The sequence below is a fragment of the Arachis ipaensis genome, chromosome B7, assembly GCF_059453495.1.
Source record: "Arachis ipaensis isolate K30076 ecotype BB chromosome B7, ASM5945349v1, whole genome shotgun sequence".
NCBI classification, from domain to species: Eukaryota; Viridiplantae; Streptophyta; class Magnoliopsida; order Fabales; family Fabaceae; genus Arachis; species Arachis ipaensis.
The window spans coordinates 40,358,088-40,383,269 of record NC_142442.1 but is presented as its reverse complement, the minus strand read 5'-3'; the positions used below and the strand labels follow the sequence as shown (position 1 = coordinate 40,383,269).

At 35.1% G+C, this 25,182-nt stretch overlaps 1 protein-coding gene across 1 annotated transcript; it reads left to right on the top strand.

The window, feature by feature from the left end:
- The first annotated feature begins 16,839 nt into the window (after positions 1 to 16,839).
- On the top strand, positions 16,840 to 20,033 carry LOC148550927 (uncharacterized). Its single transcript, XM_088494671.1, has 2 exons — positions 16,840 to 16,868; positions 19,331 to 20,033. Exons 1-2 carry the CDS (start codon positions 16,840 to 16,842, stop codon positions 20,031 to 20,033), a joined length of 732 nt encoding a protein of 243 aa, XP_088350797.1.
- The last annotated feature ends 5,149 nt before the right edge of the window (positions 20,034 to 25,182 follow it).

The window sequence follows — 25,182 nt, the reverse complement described above, 5'->3', positions numbered from 1 at the left end:
CAAAAAAGCTCAGGAGTAGACCTTGACATGTTAGCTACTCAATTAGGAAGCACTAATCTGAACAATGATGCACATGAAGAGGTATTATTTGTTGTTAAAGTTTTTATATGTTATCATATCTTAAATAATGGTTGATTATGATGATGTTGAGTTAATTGTTTTGTGTATCCAAATAAAAGAATGTTATGATATATATGTTTGTCCTCTCTCTCTCAAACATTTTTATTTAACATTATTAGTATTAAAGATGTGTAGTTTTATATTTGATTTTTTTTTTGTTTACAGGAAAACTATGTTGAAGGGGAAATCGAACTTGATTAAGGTCAAATTTTTAAAAGCAAATGTTACAGAGTAAAAGTCATGAACTTGTGGACATGATGACTATTTGCTACTTAGCTATTTCAACTCTCTTTTGTTATTATATTTTTTTGCAAAATTAGATGATATTGTGGATCTTACAACAATTTTTATAAGTTAAATTTAATGGGAAATGTTCAATTATTTTTCTTTAGTGACTTGATTCAAATAGTTTAGATTATTTATTGACACTAAATAATTAAAAAAATTGAAATTAATTTCATTCACGAGAAAACTATTGTAAATAAAAAATTATATATTACAAAAAAATCGTTGTCAATAGTTACAAAAGACAAGGGTGTTAAAACCGTTGTCAAAGATGATTACATAATGGCAATGGTATTAAAACCATTGTCAAAACACGACTCCAACGGTAACACTTTAAAACCGTTGTCTTAGATGACTATAAAATGGCAATGGTTTTGAAACCGTTGCCGAAAAATGACACCAACAGTAACGCTTTAAAGTTGTTGTCTTAGATGACTATAAAATGGCAATGGTATTAAAACCGTTGCCGAAAAACGACACCAACAGTAACGCTTTAAAACCGTTGGCTATGTGAATAATATAACTACAACAGTTTAAAACTGTTACCTATCCAGTTACGGTATTAAACCGTTGGATCATTTATAAGAACGGTTCTAAACCGTTGCTTATCGAGTAACGGTTCGTAACCGTTGTTTAAAATTTCCCGTCAAAACTGTTGTCTTTGCTAGTAACTGAAGCAACGGTTTTTTTGTTACCGTTGCCTTAGGTAAAAAGCCGTTGCCTATGAACATTGGTAACGGCCGCATATACCACAGGTCAAAAACCGTTGCCAAAGCGTTACCTAAAGTTTTAGCAACTGTTATTTGATCAACGGTTTAGCTTTCAAGTTAAACCTTAGCTTTCAATTTTCTTCAAGCTTTAACTTTTCCGGCAAGTCTTCAAGATTTCAGCACTCAACAATTCAAGGTTTTATTGATCTACTTAGTAGATTAATTCGATATTTACGTGCTCACTCCGTTAATTCTCGTAGAAATAATATTTACTCACAGTGATATTAATTGAATGATCCGGTGCACTTGCGAGTATCGATGAACTCTATTTTTCGCTTATCAAATTTTTGGCACTTGTTTAATTTTGTTAAAAATAATTAACTGTTTAAATATGAAAAATATGTTATAACGTGAGATAAAAACCACTTGTAAGTGGGGAAATAGTTATTAATAACTTTTGCTCGAAAAATTACTTGCATTTATTTTTTCTAAGAACTAGGTCTCGTAAGTACTAATTCACTTCTAAATTTTATTTTGTTTAATTTAAATTATTATATCTAAATTTTACTTATAAATTGATCTAATTTTATCTAAATAGTAATAAATTATATCTTTTTTTATATTGTAAATCGATTCAAATCATACCATGAATATTATTTTAATTTTAAATTTCTTTGTAATAATATACCTATTTTTTAAAAATTTTATATATCTCGTTTACAGTAATTTTAATTTGTTTATACTATAAATGAAATATGTAAAAAAAATAAAAATTGATAAATATACTACAAATTATTTATATTGATACATAAAATATTTAAATTATTTATTTAGGAAAAAAATCCCTTTTTTGTGTCGCTATGTTGCGAAATGCGTAGTGTGCGGATCAATAGATGGGGGGCTCGCCCGAGAGAAAGCTGAATGAATGAGCAGTGCGAAACTGCAAGGTGGGGCCAAATTAATATACTCACTCAGATCGAATCGAATTGAGAGCCTTGTACAAATGCTTATTGCACTATGGACATGTCAATATCATAGAATGAATCTAACTAAATGTTTTGGTTCCCCAGTGTATCTACCGTCCACAAGCCCACAACATTGAATAATCACTTCGCTTTTCGAATCTTTACTCTTTAGTTAATAGTTACACTGTTGGGCGTTGGCTACAGAATACTTGAATTGCTTAGGAATTTACAGATTTCATATGTTCTTTTGATCTTTTCCCCCAAACAAAGGGACTATTGCTGGAAATTACTCTTAAAGAAAATATTTGATATTCTAAAATCAGATGAAACATAAAAAAATTAAGTATAAAATACAGATTCAAATCATTCAACTAAACAATGTAATTACTCAAATATATTGAACAACGAAAACTATATATATAATCGTTTGAATTTGCCTGCACATCCCAACTTTGAACTTACATCTAGAGTACGATACGAATCAAGCCTTTGGAAGTTCAAAATTTAAAATAAATAAATAAAAAAAATAAAAAAATTAAAGAAAAATTATATTGTTTATCAAACTTCAAGTATTTTGCCTAACATTCTAAATACATTAATAAAAACAATTTGTAGTTTTTTTATTTTAATTTTTTACATTCAATTACATGTACTACAGTATTAATAGACACGTCCTTTTTATTTATCAAATATGTATAATACTAATAAGGAGAGTTAATTCTTAAAATACATTTTGTTAATATATTAGTTAAGATATAATTAAGAAGTTTTGAAGTTAATTCTCAAAAATAACAAAATGTATTTTAATGAATTTATATATAATAATGAATATTTTTAAAAAATTATATAGCAAATCTTATATATATCGGGCGGATTCCTCCTTTTGCTCCTCAGCCTACGGGGTATTAGCAGTCGTTTCCAGCTGTTGTTCCCCTCCCAACGGCAGGTTTTTACGCGTTACTCACCCGTCCGCCACTGGAAACACCACTTCCCGTCCGACTTGCATGTGTAAGGCATGCCGCCGGCGTTCATCCTGAGCCAGGATCGAACTCTCCATGTTACGATTCCAAACGAACAAATTCAAACTTGATTGAAAAGGATCTTTTTGATTCTCAAAGAATGGGATGGGGGCAAAAGGATTGATCGAGAAAGATTTCTTGTTCTTATTAAAAGATCGTGATTGGATCCACATATGTTTGGTAAAAAGAAAAATCTTTTCCTTTGAGAATAATCAAAAAAAGGAATCAATTGTTCATATATATATATATATATATATATACTTTCAACAAGCAGGCCTTTTTCTTAATAAATATTAAAATTTCATTAGTTACCAAAGTACGCTAATTATTTTTAATATTATTATAAAATGAGTGAATATTATAATATTGAGATATAATGGTATAATACTAAAATATGGCCATAGTCAGAATTTGATAGAAATCGCAAATGACGATTTAATTTGTGAAGGCAAATTAACTGGTATTCCACGATTTCATTGTGGAGAGGATATTATCATATTATTATTATCATTGTAATGGTGAAGGAAAGGTAAAGTAGTGGAGAAAGTTATTATTATTATTATAACGGTGAAGGAGAGGGAGAATCTGGAGATGAGATTATTATTTTGTTTATGGGCGTGGTAGCATTGTTATTATTCGCGTATTATTATTAGGAGGCAACTTATATAAAGATGTTTAAAATATTTTTTTTAAAGATTTTTTATTTTAACTAATCAAATTATAATACATATAATTAATTAAATTATATTAATTTTGTCTAAGTTAGACCAAATAAATCAGTTCGATTGTAAATTAGAAAAATTAAATTTTAAATTGGTCTGAATTAATATTTTTTATATAAAATCACTACAACTCTGTCCAAAATACCCCCATTCAAAATTGCTAATTCCAAGTGTACCCTTTGCCAAATCAAATTAGGGTTCAGTTATCTACTTATCTCATCTGCTCATCTTCTCGGTTCAGGGAACCATCATCTTCTCAACTGGAGCCGCTACTGCAACGCCCGCGCCAGGACCACCACCTTGTTGTTGCCGTGGTAGCCACTAGCCACCATGAGTTGGGTGAGTCGTCGTCGCACGCTGAAGTTAGTAGCCACGCATCTTCTCATCTTCTCCCATCGCAGAACGCAGGACTAGCACGTCGAGCACGACATCGGCGTTGCTGTCTAATGGGTGGAAAAGTGATTCCCACACCAAACTCACCAGCAAGTGTACCGGGTCGCATCAAGTAGTAAAACTCACTTAGAGTGAGGTCGATCCCACAGGGATTGATAGATCAAGCAACTTTAGTGAGTGATTAGTCTAGTCAAGCTAACATTGGTGAATTGGATGAAATTGAAGCAACAGAATGTAAATTGCAGGAATTGTAAAATGCAGAAAGTAAACTGAACAGAAGCTTAAATTGACAGGAGCTTAAAGAGCAAGAAAAGTAAATTGCATCAAATGTAAAGGGGGCTGGGTGCTGAAAAATTAAATGAAGTAGTAAAGCAAGCAATTGAAGAGATCTTGAGAACAAGTGACTGGAAATTTAAATTGTAGGAAGAGTAAACTTGTAAGATCTGGTTAATTAACGGCTAATTAACCCATAAATGAGAATTTATTCTAGAAAGCCAAAAATGTTATTTTTATGGCTTAATATGATAGAGGAAATTGAGACGAGAATTTCGGTACCAATTTTATAGAAATCGGACCAAGATTGGACCGAACGGGCCAAACCGGGCCAACCGGACCCAAAGTGGGCCCTTGGCCCAACTAAACTAAACCAAAACCCTAGTTTTCAGCACTCTCTCTCCTCATTTGAGACACTAAACACGCTGAAATGGAGGCCATGGAGGGAAGAACACTCTCTCAAGTTCTATCTCTCACTTGATCTTCAAACCACCATAACTTTTGATCTAGAGCTCCGATTGCCGCTCCGTTTGCGGCCACGCGTTCACCGCGGAGAGCTCTACAAAACCCATACAATTAATCTTGAGGTAAGCCACGTTTTACTGTTCGAAATTCCAGCCCTTGATTTCGAGTTTCATGAGTAAAAATATTGAGATTTTGGGTTCTTTGATGTTATAGGACCCAACTCTCTTGAAGGAGAAGGTTAATCTTGTCTCTTTGGACCTTGGGTGTGGTAAGATTCTCAACCCTAGTGTAATTTGTTGTTCTATGAGGTTTGGGCATTGAGATGTTGTGTATGGGTATGATGATTGTGGCTTAGGTTGTGTATATGTGAATATTGGAGCTTGATTTGTGATTTTGGAAAGCTTGGAAGAGGGTTTTGTGTGATAAAATCTGTTCTTGGAGGTGTTGAGACCTTGAGAGCTTGAGGAAAAGTGGTTTGGAAGTGCTCCGGTTGAGCTTGGGAAATCGGCTAAGGTATGGTTTCGGTTTCCCGTATCTAATATGTAATGTGGTAGGAAATACTTAGGCTAGAGGCCCTAAGATAGGCATTGAATTGATGATGTTGTGGAATGGTTGAGATATATGATGTGATCATATGTGTGATTATGAATATTGATGCCTTGATTGTGTGATATGTGAGAAAATGCATGTTGTGATATATGCTTGATGAATGATTGAGGTTGAATTGATGGGTGGTGCCATATTGTTGGTGAGTATGATGATTATGTATAATGATGGTTGATTGAAAATTGATATTGTTAGAAATTGGAATGAGAAGGATGTATGACATAATATTGTGTTTATCCTTTGGCCTTTTGATTGAGAAGTGTTAAAAGGGTTGGAGGTAGTTTTGAGAATTTTGGTAAAATGTCAATGCGTGAGTTGAGGATGGCTTGTTGTTGAATTTGGTACACTTTGATTGATTTCAAAGAAAAGGGATGAAATTGGCATGTTTTAATTGATTTTGAAAAGAGTTGAAAGTGGCTTGTTTTGAAAATGGCACTTTGTGGTTTTGAATGAAAATATGGTTTTTGGGCATACTTTGACGGGACATAACTTGGACTACGGATCTTTGATTTGTGCCAATTCTGTTTAGAAATGAAATTGGATCCGGGATGTCCATGCCGTTCGAAGAACGGGTGAAAAATGATTTAAAATGAGAGAGTTATGACCGTCGGAAGATTGGGGGTTGAATCTGTGAATTCTGCAGCTTTTAACTTAGAAAATTTTTAGCAGAATGACCCCTCGCGCGTAGGCGCACTTGGCGCGTATGCGCCGTTCTTCGAGAAAGCATCATCCACGCGTGCGCGTGGAGTGCGCGTACGCGTGGCCCTGTTTTCATCCCAAAGTTGATTTTTGAGTTTTAAAAGCCAAACTTCATACTTCTAAGCCTCCAATCTCACCACTTATGTCTTAAATCATTATGATATGCCTAGCATGAGGAAAAGGGCTAGTGAATGTGGTAACTTGCGAGTGAAGCAAGGGAAAAATGAATGATCCATGAGGATCAAAGATGATTATGTGAGATGTGGAGGATGGCGGTGGAAGTGCTTGTTATGCCATGGGCCGAATGGCCGTAATTGTTAATGAATTGGCTGGTTATGGATTTAACCGTGAGCCGGATGGCTGGATTATGCCGTGTGGCGGCGGAGCCATGTTTATGGCTAAGTATAAATGCATATATGCTGTTGAATGAATTGTGAATGTTGGCACTTCCACCATTGGAGATGAGGGTTTCCCTGGGTAGTAGCAATGGCTAGCCACCATGTGCTCCAGGTTGAGACTCGAAGCTCTGTTAACCCAATGTCGTAAGTGTGGCCGGGCACTGTGAAAGGCCCGGATGAGCTCGCCCCCATAAATATTCACCAGTGATGGTGATGGATAAATATTCACCAGTGAGGGTGATGGATATGGATCATGATTATGATCAAGTTTATGATGAGTATAACTCGAGTTGGGGATGCACGACAGAGGGACAGTCCAATGGCTAGCTACCAGGACTTGTCGGGTTGGCTCTATAACCGACAGATGATATCATCAGCCACTAGGGACAGGCATGCATCATAAGCATACTACATGAATTGTTTGAGATTGCCTATTTGACTGCATATTACTTGCTAATTGCCTAAATGCCTTATCTGTTCCTATTTGTAAATCTCTTGTCTGATATAACTATGTTTGCTATATTATACTCCTGCTGGTGGTTGGGAGGTCTGAAGGAATTGGAAAGGGAAGTATTAGTTAGACTGAAGAATCTTTAGTCAGTTGCCACTTACGGTTTAGCTTGTTTATAAGCTTTGATATTATCTGAAGGAAGTTCTAGGATTGCCTTCGGCTTTCCTCTATTATTATGTATTATATATGTGGAAGCTGTTACCGTGCTGGGGACCTCTGGTTCTCACCCATGCGGATTTTGTGGTTTTCAGATGCAGGACGCGAGGCTTCTCGTTGAGGCATGCTGGAGACTTCTGGATTAGCGAAGATCCTTTGTTCTCGGGACTCTGTTTTGGGTTATATATCTTGTTTAGATACTTTTATCTCCATTAAATAATACAAACTGTGACGACTCCTTCTAGAGGGGATTTTTGGAGAATACGTTTTCTGTATTTGTGTCCCTTTGGGTTTCCTTTGGGGTTTTCTTATTTTATCATATGTATATATTGCTATGCTCGGACCGGTTATCTTCGCAACCGGGTTTTGAGTCTTGATATTCCCGTTTTTGACACTCTTTATATATATGATCTTGCGCTAGCTTATCCTTTGCTCGTTACGTTATCATTCGGAGTGTTGCGTTTTCGAGTTACGGTTTTTGTTTACCCCTTTTTCTTCAAAGGCTCCTAGTTATAATCAATCATTCATAATACTATACGTACTAAATTTTTGTTTTAGAGGTCGTAATACCTTGCCATCTCTGAATTATGACTTAAGCATAAGACTCTGTATGGTAGGGTGTTACAAAACTCAGATCACAGCAAGAATTGTAAAATGCAGAACACTTGCAGAAGAATTAAATTGCATAAAAGTAAATTGAAAGCAATTGGAACTGAAGATTTAAATTCAAGCTCAATGTAAACTGAAGTGTATAATTGCAGAAAAGAAATTGTAGCAGAGAAATGGAAATTTCATAAAGCTAAATTGAATTCTGAAATGTGGAGTGTAGAAAAATTAAAAGTGTATTAAAGAGAGAGACTTCTATTCTAATCCTACTCCTAATGCTCTCTAGCAGAGCCAGCCTCCTTTGTGAAATGAAACTGATGCCTTTATATAGGCTTTTACAAAAATGAAAAATGAAATTGAAATTGAAAATAAATTACAATTAAATGAAATTCCTAATCTAACTGATCCTTGTGCCTTTGAGTGATGTCAATTGGGCTTTGCTTGCTTTGGATCTAAATGAGAGTGGATCCGGATGCATTTGGTGACTTGGGTCTGTGAAGAATTGGATCCAAGATGGCACTTGATGGCATGGGTCAGGAGTGGCTTGGTGAATCTTGGTTGCAATTGGTCCTTGCCCATAGCGTTCACTAAGTGAGCGTTCCGCTCACTCTTTGAGCGCTACATTCCTTTGCTTCCCTGGGCCAGATTTGCTTTCCTTGGCCAAGATTGAGAGGCACGAAAAAGTGAGCAAAAGGGAGCGCTACGCTTGAGTTTTTGAGCTCTACTCCTCCTTGTCTTGATGCGCCCAGCCTTGCTTGGTTCCCCTCTTCAAGCGCTACGTTGCACCTTTGGAGCGTTCCTTTTTTTGCTTGGCCTTGGTTTTCTTTCTTGGGCGCTCCGTTTGAAACTGAGCGTTGGCCTAGTGCTTTGTTGTGCCTTCCTTTTGGTTGATTTTTGGGCCTTAAAGATGCCTATCACTTGTGCTTCAATTTCATGCCAAATATAGATTGCTATATATCGTTGGAAAGTTCTGAATGTCAGCTTTCCAACGCAACTGGAAGCACATCAATTGGACATCTGTAGCTCAAATTATGGCCCTTTGAAGGAGGCATGGTCATGCTATCACAAGGCTTAAAGAAAAGCCCGAAAAAGTGAACAAAATTCAACGTAGCGCTCCCTTTAATGAGCGCTAGCCCTTGTTTCTTTCATTCATTGGCTTTAATACTCAAATGTTTCATGCATGCCTTTGTTGGTTTAATTAATAATGCCGTATTCATTCAATTCATTCTCACTTGGCATTAATGATTAAAGGTTTTATGCATGCATTCATTAACTAATAATGCCAATTGCTTTAACGTAGCATTCATTCTCCATGCCTAATGCGTTAATAGTGCATCATGATGGCATTAATAATTAAATGCATGCATGCTTTAGTTACTAATGCCAAGGCTTCATGGTCATGGGCTACGCTTTCAAAAGCATGGCCTAAGGTTCCAAAGCGTGCTCGATCTTCAAAGCGTGCCCCAAAATTCTTCTTTTCTTCTTTTGAGCTGATTTTGTGCTATTTTTCTTCTTTTTTCACTTATTTCCTACAAAATTTATAAAATCAAAAGATCAAAGAAATATACCATTCAGAAAGAACAACAGTTACTTGATGATTATAATAATACTCTAGTGCAAGAAGAGCTCCTCTGGTTCCAAAAGTCCAGAGAGCAGTGAGTAAGGTTCGGGGATAGGAATACAAGATTCTTTCATATTCAAACTCTTACGTGAAGGAAGCATAAAAAGATTCATGGCCTTTTTCTCAAGGATGGAGTGTGGGAAACTGATCTAGAGGTTCTGAGTCAAGAAGCAGAGTCTTTCTATAAAAGCTTATTCTGTCATTTGGATGATGTTGATTTGGGTTGCCTTGGTGATGTGCCTCTTCCTTCTCTGAATGTGGAAGCTTGCAATAATCTTACGGCACTAGTTACTATGGAGGAAGTCAGAACAGCTATTTTTCACATGAACTCTTTTAAAGCTCCGGGTCCTGATGGGTTTCAAGATTTCTTCTTCAAAGAATATTGGGAGATCATTGGTCTTGATGTTTGGAAGATGGTTAAGCAGGCATTCTCCGGTGTTACTCTTGATCCGAGAATATTGGAGACTTTACTGGTTCTTATTCCAAAGGTTGAATCACCGGTATCTATGAAAGATTTCAGACCAATTAGTCTCTACAATGTAGTTTACAAGATCATCACGAAGGTCCTTGTTAATAGGCTTCGTCCTCATCTTGCGGAGATTGTTGGCCTGCTTCAAGGAAGATTTATTTCGGGATGAGGAACTCCTGACAACATCATTATTGCTCAAGAAGTTCTCCACTTTATGAAGAAGACTAAATCAAAGAAAGGCACACTGGCCTTTAAGATTGATCTAGAGAAAGCTTATGACAGAGTTAATTGGAGATTTTTAGCTCATACCCTAAAGAGCTTTGGTTTTCCTATTTCTACAATTAATTTGATTATGAATTGTGTCACTGCTTCTTTCTTATCTATTATTTGGAATGGGAATTGTCTGAATGGCTTTACTCCTAGTCGAGGTCTTAGACAAGGAGACCCTATGTCACCCTATCTTTTTGTGCTGTGTATGGAGCGATTGGCATGCTTTATTAGTCATCAGGTTGATTTGGGCTTGTGGGAGCCGGTTGCTATTTCTAGAGGGGGACCAAGAATATCCCACTTAATGTTTGCGGATGACTTGCTTCTATTCTGTAAAGCTACAAAGGGACAAGTGCAAAATGTGATGTTGGTTTTAGAGACTTTTTGCAAAGCATCTGGGATGAAGATTAATGTGGAGAAGTCTAAAGCGCTTTGCTCCAAGAATGTATCTGCAACAAGGAAAGAGGTTTTCACTGGGGTATCCTCTATCAGATTTGTCCAGGACTTGGGTAGGTATCTTGGAGTTACCCTTATCCATTCTAGGGTGACTCGTTCAGCTTTTAATGGTGTCCTGGATAAGATTCGGAGTAGGCTAGCAAGCTGAAAAGGGAATTTACTCAATCGGGCTGGTAGACTCTGCTTGGTTAATTTTGTTGCAGCCGCTATTCCCACGTACCAGATGCAGGTCTCTATTTTTCCCAAAGGAATCATTAGTAAATTGGAGTCTATGATGAGGAATTTTCTTTGGAAAGGACAAGTTGATGGAAGAGGATTAAATCTCGTTAGTTGGAAGGTACTGGTTACTCCAAAAAAATATGGAGGTTTGGGGGTTAGAGATCCTTATTGTGTAAATATTGCTCTTCTTAGGAAGCTAGTTTGGACTTTTCTCCAGCAGCCAAACAAGCTATGGGTCCAATTGTTGGATGCCAAATACCGATCATCTCTATATGACTGTTTTAGTTATCCTAAGAACAAGGACTCTCCCATTTGGAGGTGTCTTTGCAAGGCTTGGGAAGTGTTGAAGGATGGGTTTGCTTGGTGTATTGGAGATTTGAACCAGAATTTTTAGTTTTCTAGTTGGAGGAGAGAAGGATGGTTATCTAATGAGATGGATTATGTTCACATTTCTGATTCGAATCTCCGGATACAGAATATTTGGTCGGTTGGTAGGTGGCATTTGGATACTCTTTATTCTCCTTTATCTCAAAATCTAAAAGGTAATATTCTCTCTTACAATCCAGATGAACAAGCAGGTCCGGAAGTGGGTTGATATTGGTGTGGGTCTGCTGCCAAAGTCTATGACTCACGCAATGGTTACTTGTGGTTGTGTAAGCAGCTATTTGGTTGGGAGGAGCGGGAGAATTGGCTTTGGTTTTGCGTCAGCTTGTTCCAGAAAAGCATAAGTTTTTGGCTTGGTTGTGTCTTAAGGAGGCTCTTCCTACTGCAAGTTTTCGCTTTAGAAGAGGGATGTCGTCATCAGATAGGTGTCCAAGATGTCTTTCTAGCCAGGAATCGGTTTTACATTGTATTCGGGATTGTCCAAAAGCTCAGCTTGTCTGGCATAGGTTGGATATTTCTTGTCATCCTTTGGATTTGAAGAACTGGTTCTTGTATCATAGTAGAGAGCATTCGTTCAAGTTTTTTTCGGGACTTTGGTGGATATAGCGAGCAAGGAATAATGACATCTTTAATCCTCATGAAACTTGGCCTCCGAAAAAAGTGATTTGTCTGGCATTATCTTCAGAAAAGGAGCTTAGGAATATTTTTGAATTACAACGTATGTCCCTTCCCTCTACTCTAAATGGTTTTTGGAATCCCCCATCCATTGGTACTTTTAAGATTAATTGTGATGCTAGTTATTTTGATTTGGGTGATAGTGTTAGTTTTGCTTGTGTTATTAGAGATTGTAATGGGAGTTGGCAAAGGGGGTGTTTGGGAATGATTAAGAGTAATAGTATTCTTCAAAGAGAATTGTTTGCCATTTGGAGAGGATATCTCTTAGCTTGGGATGTGGGTCAACGAGATGTTATTTGTGAGACAGATTGTGTGAAAGTATTTAATCTTGTTACTCAAGATGGTTTTGGGTTTATTGATCCATTAGTGCTCAAAATGAGAGATATCATGCATTGGAATTGGCGTGTTGACTTTCGTTTGATTATGAGAGATGCAAACACGGTGGCAGATACTATGGCAAGGATGGCGATGAAGTTACAACTTTCACATGTGGAGCTTCTTTCACCTTGGGAGGAATTTAAGAGTAGTCTTAAACGGAACTATCCCTCTATTTAAGCAGTTCCTTGTTTTGTTTGTTTTGTTTTTCTTTGTTTAGTTTATTTCAGTCACAAAAAAAAAAAGCATTCAATATTTAAGCACTAATCATCAATTTCTTGTATGAAAAAGCATAGAAAAACATGACATGATGACATGTCATCACTGTCGTAGCGTTTGTAAGCTGGGTGAGTCGCCGTTTAGCCAACACAGGACCAATCTTCTTTTCCACTGTGCTCCCATCTTCTCTTCTTTTGCCAATGCAGGACCATCTGAAGATAGGTCCTCTAGCCGCCGCAAGGACAACCACCTCCTCATCATCGTTAGCTTGCCACCGTGACCTTCGTTAGTCGTTCTGATCTTAATTTGTGTCATGATTGCATAATGTATAACTGATTTGTTCATTCAATATTCAATTTTTCATAGATAAGTAGTGTTAAATTTAATCTATGAATTGAAGTCCTGAGATTTTTTTATAATTTTTTTACTTTCATAACTTATTGAGATGGTGGTTATATTGCAATTTGTGGTATTGAAATCATCCCTGCTTGCATTTATCTAGCTGTAGAAATCTGCAAATTGAATTACTTTTGTATTATTTGTGTATTCTATGAATTAAATCTGCGAGACCATCCCTGCTTGCACTACATTTTGTAGAATTCCAAAAATACTATGTTTTGTAGTAACGTAGATTTGAGGACTGGAAATTTGTTCTTATTAGGCTAGAAAATTATTCATTTAGGTGTATATTCTATTAAACAGTAATGAAGTGGCCTTCTTTGTGATTCTATTTTGGGTTAGCTTTGTTTTGGTTTATGATTGGTTTATGGAAGGGAACAAGTTTTTTTTTTTAATTTAAAGAAAAAGAAAAAATAAGTAGTACGAGTATTTTTTTTATTATCAAAATTTTTCAACTTTTATATACTAGATTAAAGAGACAATAGTTTAATTAATACTACATTTCTTGCAAGGTTTATTGAAAGGATTCAATAATGTTTTGAAAGGACAAGATAGCAGAAAGTGAAATCGACTTATAATATTGGATCACACTATTGGACTTCTAAAGTAATAGTATTATATAATAATTATTATTTGCTTAATGTTTGACTAATGTTATCTCCATCTGTTGTATTAAACTTTTTTGCAGTTCCTTGAAAAAAAAAAGACTGAAAGACAAGATGGCTGAGTTTCAGGTTGGTTTGTCTAAACTTATCTCTTTTGTTTTAGAATTGTGTTTAGTTCGTTTGTATATAATATGTCTTAACTCACGCAAATTTAATATATGTATATAAGAAAATGTTATGTCATAATTGTTTATGAGATTTTGTTTTATTAAATATGTTGGATGTTAGAAGTTGCCGTTGTCAATAACCAAGGTTTGCAATTTTATATTTTGAATTGTAAGTATGAAGTTGACCTACACACAAGATTAAGATTAGATGGAAGCTAATATCATTTTGTTTGAAAATTTAGGACCAAAAGCCTAAAATAGATTTGACGCAAATGGACACCATCAATTCCTAATTTGATGAGCACCAACAAGACAAATATGCTGCTGAATTGTTTTAATGACATTGTGCATAAGATTTGGATTTTTATGAGTTGCATTATGTCTGTATAAAGAGGCAGGGTTCAAAGTAAAAAATTCTAAAGCCCAATTCCTTGCATTAGACTGATCTTCCTTTGCTCGAAATTGTAACTTGAGTATGCCTTTGTCTTTGTGCCTCTAACTTTGGAGATTAGAACCACTTCCAAAGAAGTTCCACCATTCAGATCACTATGGTAGTTCTATTTACTCAAAGAGCCTAATTGATCCTAGCTTGGCTACTTATTTGACTTGGTTTGGTAGAATGACAAATGAGAATGAAGTGCTTATTCTCTTTGGTGACATGCCACACACAGTTGTGTATTTGTTTAATCTTTTGTTGTATTTACTAGAATGTGTTAATCTTATTTGTTATTATGTAGAAGTTTAAAATTGAATTGATATTATACGTTTTTTTTTGTTTATCAATATAAATAATGGATTTTTTATTTACTATTCTATCTTTCTTTTTAAATATTATAATCATGTATGAACAGAATAACTTAGCTGTGATGATCTTGATATATTAAAAATGTTCAGTTAACCACGGATAAACTAAGGCTACCATTCATTTAAGTATGTTGATAATGAACTAAATCAAGAAAGTACTATATTCACTTATTAAGGAGCCTAGACACAGTTCTCTCTTGCCCCAATTACTGTTTTATGCACAACATTAATTTGTTGGTGAGAGATAAAAACTTGCTTGTAGGGCTGAAAATGATTTATACATTATTTCTTATGCCCTCTTGAACTCTTACAAGGTCGAGCAACTTTTTATATCAATGGCCCCTCCTTCCCCAAGAATTAATCATCAAATAGGGAGGGTGAACCAAAATGAAAATAATACGGCCAAAACAGAATGCTCCCATGGCATCTAAGATGTAATGCTCTCTTCTGCTCTACATTTCAAGGGCTGCAAAAGGTTCTTCAAAGGCTTGGCAGCTTTGACAGCTTGATTATTCATACCAATAATGCATCTTGATTTCTTCATCTACTAGACTTCTGATCTTTAACCCGCTTGTATATCTCATTAGCTCGATCCTTTAAATAAAAAACCAAATGCAACATAAGAGGATTAAAATATTTATTAACTTAACACAGAGCTTGAAACTTGAGGTTCGTGACAAACAAAAGATAAACAATTAAATACGACTATCATGGTAAAAATGACACATGAAATAACACACTACTCACAGAATGTGTTTTTCAACGTTAAATACGAATTATACATGCAAAGAAAGGCATAATACAGAGATATAGTAATCCAGAGTTAAGAAAAGCATAATCATCCAAGAAACCAGGTATTTTAGATGGAGAATTTCTGAAACTATGATTCAGCCTTTGGGTTTCAGCATTGTGAAGTTGCTTCCTAATAAATAATGCTACTTTTTCAGACCAAGAATGCTTTTTGGTATGTTTCTAATTGCTTACACAAACTACATCAGCTAATTCTACTTTTACTTCTATATCCATCATCCATCAAAAACCCAATTATGAAACCTCTAAATTCACACATTGCTTAAAAATCCATTGGATGATTAAAATTACCAGCAGAATACACAGATGATATTTATATGTTGTTGTTATCTGAGAAGCAGATGAATCAGAATCTTTATCCCTAACTCCCAAAATAAAACGACAAGCCCCAACTGAAAGATCTCTAGAAATAACCACACCAAGACCATCAAACCTTAAAGCAGAAATTGATAAATTAAAACCAAATAATGTAGAGGAAATGCAACATACCAAGAGGAATTATAGTCAAGGTTCAATCACTAACAAATTCAACCCAATGATGATTTTCAACAATAAAAAGATTTAGGTAAGTAATTATTTGAGTAAAACAGCAACAAATTCAAAGTTTAATAACGATAATCAGGAACCAATTCATCTCAGTGATGATTCTCAGCAACAAAAAATCTAGCTCAGTGATATTTTCAACAACAAATTATGGATGGTTCAGTGATAATCAGTAACAAATTCACATCCGTGATTATTTTTAGCAACAAAAAAAGTAGTTCAGTGATATTTTCAGCAGCAAAATCAAACATAGCAACAAATCAGAAAAGGAAAGAACAGGGGAATTTGTTGGGACTCACCAAATTGGGACCAGCTTCTGGTTGTGTGAGGGAAGCTGACGGCGAGAGTTGCTGACAGCGAGGAGGAAGCCTTGGAACCTGCTGCTTCTGCCGCCGGCAACGACGAGCTTAACGAAGGCGCGGGACGGACTGCGAGATGGTGACGAGACATAGAGAGACGATTACGACCAGTCCCGAGATCTGCTAAGGCGAGCGAGCGAGATTGAGTGGGAGACCAGAGACCGTGAGAGAGACCGGAGCCGAGAGCGACGACGAGCTTGAGTGCTAGTCCGGAGACAATGAGAAAGACTGGAGACGAGAGAAGGAGAGAGTTTGGGTGCGAGAGCAATGAGCCACAGCGAGAGAGATGAGAGAGCTCGAGAGCTTCAGTAAAGACTGACGTTGAGTGAGGAGAAGGTAGAGTTTAGGATTACTGAACGATGTCATATCAGTAATTTTAAAAAAAATTAGAGAAAAGGACAAATAGGTTCTGACCTTTTGTCCCGTGGACATTTTCATCCCTGACAATTGAAAAATACTTTTAAGTCCCTGACCTTCACAAAATTTGGACGGATCAGTCCCTCCGTCCAAATACCTCCGTTAGGAACTGATCCGCCCAAATGTCTCCGTCATGGACTGATCCGTCCAAGTTTTGTGAAGGTCAGAGACTTAAAAGTATTTCTCAAAAAATTAAGCATGACCCAGTTCGGTTTATATAAACCGAACAGAATCAAATTGGGTTTTAAAACCAGGTTTAAAGAATAATTTATTAACCGATTTTTTTAAATACAACCAATTAAAATGTGACATGTCAACAACTTCAAAAAAAGATGTTTGGAGCATCTTTATGGAAACATCCTCCTATTTATTATTGTTATGTTAATATGCTTGTTTTGTTTTATTTTAATTAATAAAAAATAAGTTTTATATTTATTACTATTATTATTATTATTATTATTATTATTATTATTATTATTATTATTATTATTATTATTATTATTATTATTATTATTATTATTATTATTATTATTATTATCACTTACAAATCGCGACCAACGTTTTTATAATATTCAAATTTTTTTATTTATAAGTCATTGGTAATGATTTCTTTATTTAATTTATATCAAAATTTCAAAAAAAAAACATCAATTATGATTTTTGAACATTTTTTATTTAAAATTTTTTTCACGATATTAATGTATTACACAAAAACATCATAATATTAACCTAAATCACCTTTAACAATACAATATCAAAAAAATTAGCCGAGAGTCGTTTGTGATATTATTTTTAGTATAAATTTAATAAAAAGAACTATCCTAATCCATTTTTTATTATATTTTAATTTTTAAATAAAATTATTTTGAATTTTTATTTCGTTTAATGTTTCTAAAAATAACATATACATTTGAATTTTTATTCACTTAAATATTAGGATAATAATTAAAAATAAAATTAAGACTCCTAAACATTACTCTAAATTTATAAATAGATTTTAAAAGAATTTTATATCATATATTTTGAATTTTAATAATTTTTATAAAAAATACTAGTAGATCATCATAATTAATTATTTTTTGTTATTATTTTTGGTTATTAACTTAATTCTTTTAATTTAATAATCTAACAATATATTTTAGTCTCTATTTTTGAATATTAATAACTAATTAATGACTAAAATTAATAAATTTTGACGATTTTCTAGTATGTTTTAATTTTATTATTTTCGAGATTCTTGGGCTTTTATAACATAAACGGATTGGCTCACTCCAAATACTCTTAATCTCTTATAACTACACATTTTGACTTACGGTTGGAAATTTCTAGATATAACTCATTTAAAGTGTAGCATATTTTAAACCTTTTTGTAGTTGACTTTCTTAAAGGTATTTTGGCAACAATATTAGAGTGTCATTTAATAACGTCCTTTTAGAACTCATAAGTTGTGCTTTTAAAGCTCTTTATAAATGTGATATTTAAGGCAACACTTTTTTAAGAAAGTAACTCTTTATAAATGTGATTATTTTTTAGGATCTATTTATCATGTATCTTAAGGATATATGTTAAAATTATAAAAAAAAATTTATTTTATTGAAAATATATAAAAGATTTAAATTTTTAATATATTTATTTTGTATGCATTAAATGAAAATATTTAAAATTTTTCACTAGTGGTAAGCTTATCATGTGTCCTTAGGGTACATATTAGTTAAACCTTATTTTTTATGAGAAATACTGAAGAACTATCAGAATTTTTTATTTTTGGTCATTGTAACGTTCTTTTCAGCAAAATACCCTACTTAAGTCATGGTATTTTTACTAGAAATAACATTACGTAACATTTTCTAATATTAACTACTTAATACTGAGCCTTTATGTCAATATCGCATTCTAATTTTTAGAAAACGCCAGAAAATTTTGTTTTTATTTATTGAAATCATATATCAAAGATCTCCAAATAATAATAATCACATAAATACTAATAATAATAAATCTTATACAACTAAGTCCAAATAAAATTCAGATACAACACTTACCTCTCTGTATAAAATAAAATCTTAAGTAACAAGAGCGATGTAAGACCCAGAATCTTTGAAAAGTCTTATTATGATCAAGTCTAAAATCATATAGTTATTTATAGCCTTAATTTCGGAAATCATTTTATTAAAGATAATTAAGGCAAGTTGTGATTTATTGAATTTGAGACAAGTTATGATTTATTATCCAATTTTACAACTATTGGATTATTTTCTATATTCAAATTATAAAGTTGGTAGTTGCGAAATAATAAGGATTTCTATATGACTTGGATTAAATAAGTAATATTTTAAATATTAATACTGCTATTTTGGAAAATGAAGAAATTGAGTATATTATTTCTAATTATTTGGTTGGGACATTTTATTGAAAATAATTTATGAAATTGATGAGCAAATAGTATTTTTATACATTATTATTAATGGATTAGAATTTATTTCTAATTACTATAATATCCCTATTTTTATTTGAAATTACCAAAATGCCCCTAACCCTAATTTTGAAAGAGAAACCCTAACCCTAAAAACCCTACCCGGTTCCCCTGACCCGGTACACCTAGAGTACCTAATGCAGCAGCAGCAGCTGCAAGCTGCTTGAAAGAAAGAAAGAAACAGGAGTAGGGAACGAATTGAGAGGGAAGGAAGAAGGAAGGTTCGCCGGCGTGGAGAGGGAAGGGAGCTCACAGTGCCGCCGTCGCCCTCACCGCGTCGCGCCGCCGCGGCAGTCCACGCGTCCTTGTCACCGTCGCGAGCCTCCTTGCCGTCGCCACCATGAAGCCGCCGATCTAGTCCGAGTAAGAGAGAGATCTGAGAGGGGAGGAGGCCAACGCAGCCACCGAGCCCGTCACTGTGCCGATTCGTCACGCGAGGAGCTCGTGCCGTCGCCGATCATCCTTGCGCAGCATCAGAGGCAGAACCGCGACCTGAAGAGAGCGCGAGCCATAACCACCGATGGAGAAGGAGGAGCGAGCGCGGAGAAGGTGAAGTCGCCGCTGTCGCCGGCACCTCCATCCCGCGTCACCGCCGAACGCGCCGTGACCTCTGCCGTCGCCAGTCTGGTTTGCTCTGCCGTCGTGCCGTTGAGGAGAAGGCCGTCCAGTCACACCGAACAGGAGAGACAGAGAGATCTGAGGCTGAGCTGGGGGTTCAACCACCATGCCCAGCCGTGCTTGCGTCGCCGGCGCCGCCTCGGTTGGAATTGTCGCCGTCAAAAAAGGGTCCAGGCCGCCGCTAATGGAGCTAGCCGGAACTGTTCCAAGGTTTTGCCGCTTATTTAGATCCTGCTCTGTTTTGGTTAGTGGCGTTATCATTGTTCTGGCCGCCGGAAAACCTTGCTGCCGTCGCCGGAAAAGTATGCCGGTAAGGGTTTCAAACTTGGTTTTCATTTCTTGTGAGATTATGGGAGTCTTATTGTCGCGGCATGTTGGTTTCAGTCACCGTCGCCGGAGTTGGGTCGCCGCAGCCGCTGAAGGCGGCTACCGGGGCTACCGCCCAACCGGTTCAGAGTCCGTTGCTGTTCGGTTCAGCCGTTCTTTCTTAGTTTCAGTAAGTATTCCGGTTTCGAGAGCTCTGCGTTAGTGTTCTGTTCTGTGTAATAAAGTAATCGTAATGTTAATGGTTTTAGGAGCTAGAATCCGGTTTGCTTGTGCCGTTTGGGGCTGTTTCTGCTTTTGAGAGAGCGGGCAGAGCCGAGATTTTGATTTGCCGGTGATTTCGGGTCGAGATAAAAGGAGTTGGTTAACGAGTTGGGTTGTGGTTCCAATGTTGTGAGGTAGGGGCGCTTTCCGAAAACTATAGTTTATTATTGGAATTATTACATATGGGTAGTGATGTGAGATATTGTGTATTTGGTGATTGTATCTGCCTTATGTATTATTTGATTGACTCGAATGACTATGGATGTTGGTTTGGCTGAATTGTTATGTGGCTTGTGAAATGTAATGTTTGAAGTTAATTCTTTAAAGATTTGAAATGAGTTTAATCCGTTGAAGATTGGTTTGAATCGAGTCAATTATTTTGATGATGTGAAAGATAGAATACTCTTGAAATTCAGCCTGGGTTGCTTTAATTGATTTGGTTTTGATAAATGATTTGTTACTGAACCGATTCTTTAAAGATTTGGAAATGAGTTAAATCGGTTGATATTGAGTTGATTTTTAAATGGTTTTCTTGAGATATGCCACTGAGGCAACTGTTGGATTTAGCTTGCTGTTGAATTGATTTCTGGTTTGAGCTGTTGAAAAGGAATGAGAAAACGGTTTAGTTGGGACCCGAACCGGGTGGCAAAAGTCCAAGTTTTAGGGGAGGTGCTGCCGAAATTTCTATAAAATCTAAATCTTGTTTGAAAGGTTATTTAAAAGATTTGGATTTGAGAAATTGTATTATTTGATTTATTAAGAGGATAATTATGCTTTCCAGCTTAATTTATTTGATGAACTTTATACGTTGAGTTCGGTTTATTTAGAACTGAACTATGTTTGCCGTTTGAATCACTGAAGGAAAGAATGATGCTATAATATTGATTTCAATATAAAAAGGAGTTTTTAGTGATTTTAAAGGAACCTAGATTTTTGATTGAGTAATCAAGTTTGAGGCATTTTAGAAGAGTTGGAAAAATGGGTTCCAAAAAGAAATCTGAAAGCGGTTTGATTCAATTGAACTGGTCCCGTTTCAAATGAGTTGATTTTTGGACCGGGTTGGAACTTGTGATTTTGTATGGTTCAGTTTCATAATAAATTCAGTTTTATTTACTTGAACCGAGAATCTATGATTTTAAGAGTTTCAATGACTTTTAAAGAATTGATGTAAGATGACCTTCCCTAAAGACTTGGGACTCTGGCAAGAAACTTTTGTTATAAAATCCCATTATTGGATGGGTGATTTTGAATGTTCCCAAAAAGAATCTTTAACTTTCCATGGTTTTGGAAGTTTTGGAAAGAGAATGCCGAGAGTGGCTTTATTTTAAAAAGGGAACTCACTTTGAGTAAATTTGGCTTATGAGCCTGAGATGATTTGAGAAATGAGATCTTTAAAGCCAAGGCTGAAAAGAGTTGAAACTCGATTTCAAAGTGAAATGAATTGAGGAAATGATTTATGGCTTAAATGCCGACTTTATGAATTTAATGATGTTGAATGGTGGAAGTGCTGTTTTGTTGTGAGCCGGAATGGCTGTGTATGTTTATACATATTGATTGGTTCTGGATTGAACCGTGAGCCGGAATGGCTGTGTATGATATGAATATTGGCTGGTTCTAGAATGAACCGTGAGCCGGATGGCTGAGATGGATGTTGATCCATGGATGAGATTGATTGCATGTTTATGCTGAATCATTGATAAATGTGAATGTTGCACTTCCACTATCTGAGATACGAGTTTCCCTGGGTAGTAGCAGTGGCTAGCCACCACGTGCTCCAGGTTGAGACTTGATACTCTGTTGACCCTATGTCGTAAGTGTGGCCGGGCACTGTGAAAGCCCCGGAGGAGCTCGCCCCCATAAATATTCACCAGTGATGGTGATGGATAAATATTCACCAGTGAGGGTGATGGATATGGATCATGATTATGATCAAGTTTATGATGAGTATAACTCGAGTTGGGGATGCACGACAGAGGGACAGTCCAATGGTTAGCTACCAGGACTTGTCGGGTTGGCTCTATAACCGACAGATGATATCATCAGCCACTAGGGACAGGCATGCATCATATGCATTTGTGTGACATTGGTTGGGTGTGCATATTATACTTGGTTTGCCTATGTGATTAATTGCTAACTGTTCTACTTGTAATAACTGTTTGTTTGTGCTTGAACTTCCTATCTGTGTTTGCATCTGGGACTCTGTTGGATTGTGGTGATTGGTTGTTGGTTGGATTGTTTGGGCCTAGGGCCGCGGTTGGAATGAAATGAACTGATGGTTGATTTCAGTTTTGTGTTTCTGGTTTGGAATGAAATATGAAAGGCTATTTTGTTTCAGCATAGATAAATCGTTTTGAAAGACTTTTGAGTTTTTGAGAATTGAACGGTTCCTCTTTTAGAAAGGATTCCCGACTTTACTTTTATTGGAAACTGTTGTTTTTGAAAAGAGGCAAAAGACGGTTATTAATCACTGATGCGGTTATCTTCAAGTATCCTATTACAGTAATTCCTAAAAACCCTCTACTGAGAACCCTTTCGAGGATGATGTTCTCACCCCCCTACATTTTTCCCCTTTCAGGATATGGCGCAGAAGTTACGAAGAGCTTATTTAATTGTTGCTGTGATGCTCTGTATTGTTTTAGTTATGGTTTATTGTACCCTCGCCTTTATCTTGATATAATCTGTAAGAGGGATAGGAATTGTATTGATTATTACTTATAATATTATTTATATATATAATTATGTATATATATATATGGATGTACTCTTTATGAGTTTTGTAAGTTGTATGGTATTTATGGATGTATGTCATCGGATGAAAGTATTTTTGGGAGCAGTATTGCGGTTTAAAGTTTCAAACAGGCTCATATTTTAGTATTAAATAATATAAAAGTCGTCGTAATGTCCGAACTATCAGAGTCGCGCAGCCGGAAGTGTGAGCTTTGGTAGTTAGGGTGTTACAAGCGACGGGACTCTATGAAAGCAACTTGAATAAAAAATAATTTCCACTATCCATCCGCAGCTTCATATTGAGTCTTCAAGCCTGTGTCACTGAAAGGGATGAGAATTTTTAGGTTGAAAATTAAACCGCAAGTTCTTAGTAGACGATGAGAATGCCGTGAAAGTAAACAATAAAACGCAAACAGTTAAGTTATCTCAGGAATATATCCTTTTATTAACTTTAAAAGATTCTCTGAAATTACGTTAGAAAAATTAGTTACCAGCTTCAAGTTATTTTCTCAAAATTCATTTTGATAATAACAACCATAACTATAAAAGTAAAATGCATACACAAATAAAACAGACAGTACAGATAAACAAACATTGCACACATCAATCAAATAGCAAAATAAAAAAAAAATAAAACAACACACAGCACAAGCACACCCAAACAAGTCATGCATATGTATATGATGAATGTCTAGCTCTAGCGCAGGTAATTAGCTCATCTGTCATTTTCTACCCGCTCGCGATGTAACCCAACAACCTTTGTCTGAGTATGGCTTCTAGTGGCATGACCTCCATAAGCAACCTCTATCTCACAAGTGCTGCTCTCCCACTGAATCATGCCAAACATGACCTCTATAAATACTTTTAGGGGCGTTGCTTTCTAGCTGAAGCATGGAAGATTTTATTTTTGGAAGATATTTTGGGTGGGCTTACCACCATATCTCTAGTGCACCTATGGCAGCAGACAGACATATAATCTTTCTCATCATTCATCATTAACTATTATTCTCATTCAAATTTCATTTTTCTTACTTGGTCTTTATTAAGGTAAAAATTCTCTTTATAAATCAAAAGTCACTTAAACTGTATAAAAACCAACATGTTCCAAGTTTAGGTTCATTACTTCTAAGCTGAACCAGTTTGATTTTCCTTTCTTCGCTAAATATCAAAGAAAAAAATATATAATACTAAAATTCATTTTTAACTCACGAACCCCAAGGTTGTCACCAAAACAATCTCAATAATCTATCTTCCATTCTATTATTAAAATATCAAATAAACTTAAAATTGTGCAAACTTTATGTCTAGACAATCACTTTAGACTAAGCTTTCTAAAAAAACTAAAGATCATAATTTTTTTTATTATTATTCTAGCATCAGTAATAAGAAAAAAATTGTGATTGTTCTGTAGTTTTAAAACTAGCAAAACAGTAATAGTGTACAATTTTCAAAATTTCATATAAAATTCAATAACCTTTAAATTTAATATAGTTCAAATAGACTTATCTAGGTGTCTTTTTCAATTGATTTCATGTCAATACCATTTTTAATGAAGAAGTTATCTAACATGAAAGTTGGGTAATTTTTTGCATTGTTCTGTTTTAAAATTCAACGAATACATCCTCTTCCAATTTCCATAATTTACTCATTAAAATATGGATAGCTCTAAAATTTAACTCACATGTGCTAGACACACTCATGTTTCACCTCCAAGTGATTTCACCTCAATCCCCATCCATAATTAGGAATTATAGGCTTACAAATTACTAATTTTAAATAAAAAATCTGGTTTCTATTATATAACATATCATATTTCAAAAATTTATATATTTTAAACCACAACTCCAAAAATTCTAAAATTTTATGAAAATAAATTAAAAATACTAAAGTTTAATTTAAAATTAGTTTTATTTAAAAATTCAATTTACATAAATTACAGCAAAGCAAACAATTCGCTTATTGATTTGAAAATACTGCAGAAAAACTGATTTTGACAACTAAAATTAAAAAATTCACCATAAATTTTATATTTAATAAACAATTCTAAAATTTTTTAGCCTAA

What these genes read in the sequence shown, in the direction of transcription:
- LOC148550927 (XM_088494671.1), top strand. Translation starts at nt 16,840, where the DNA reads ATGTCTCCGTCATGGACTGATCCGTCCAA. An exon ending in TCATGGACTGATCCGTCCAA is followed by an intron (nt 16,869 to 19,330) that starts GTTTTGTGAAGG and finishes TACCTAATGCAG; the next exon opens with CAGCAGCAGCTGCAAGCTGC.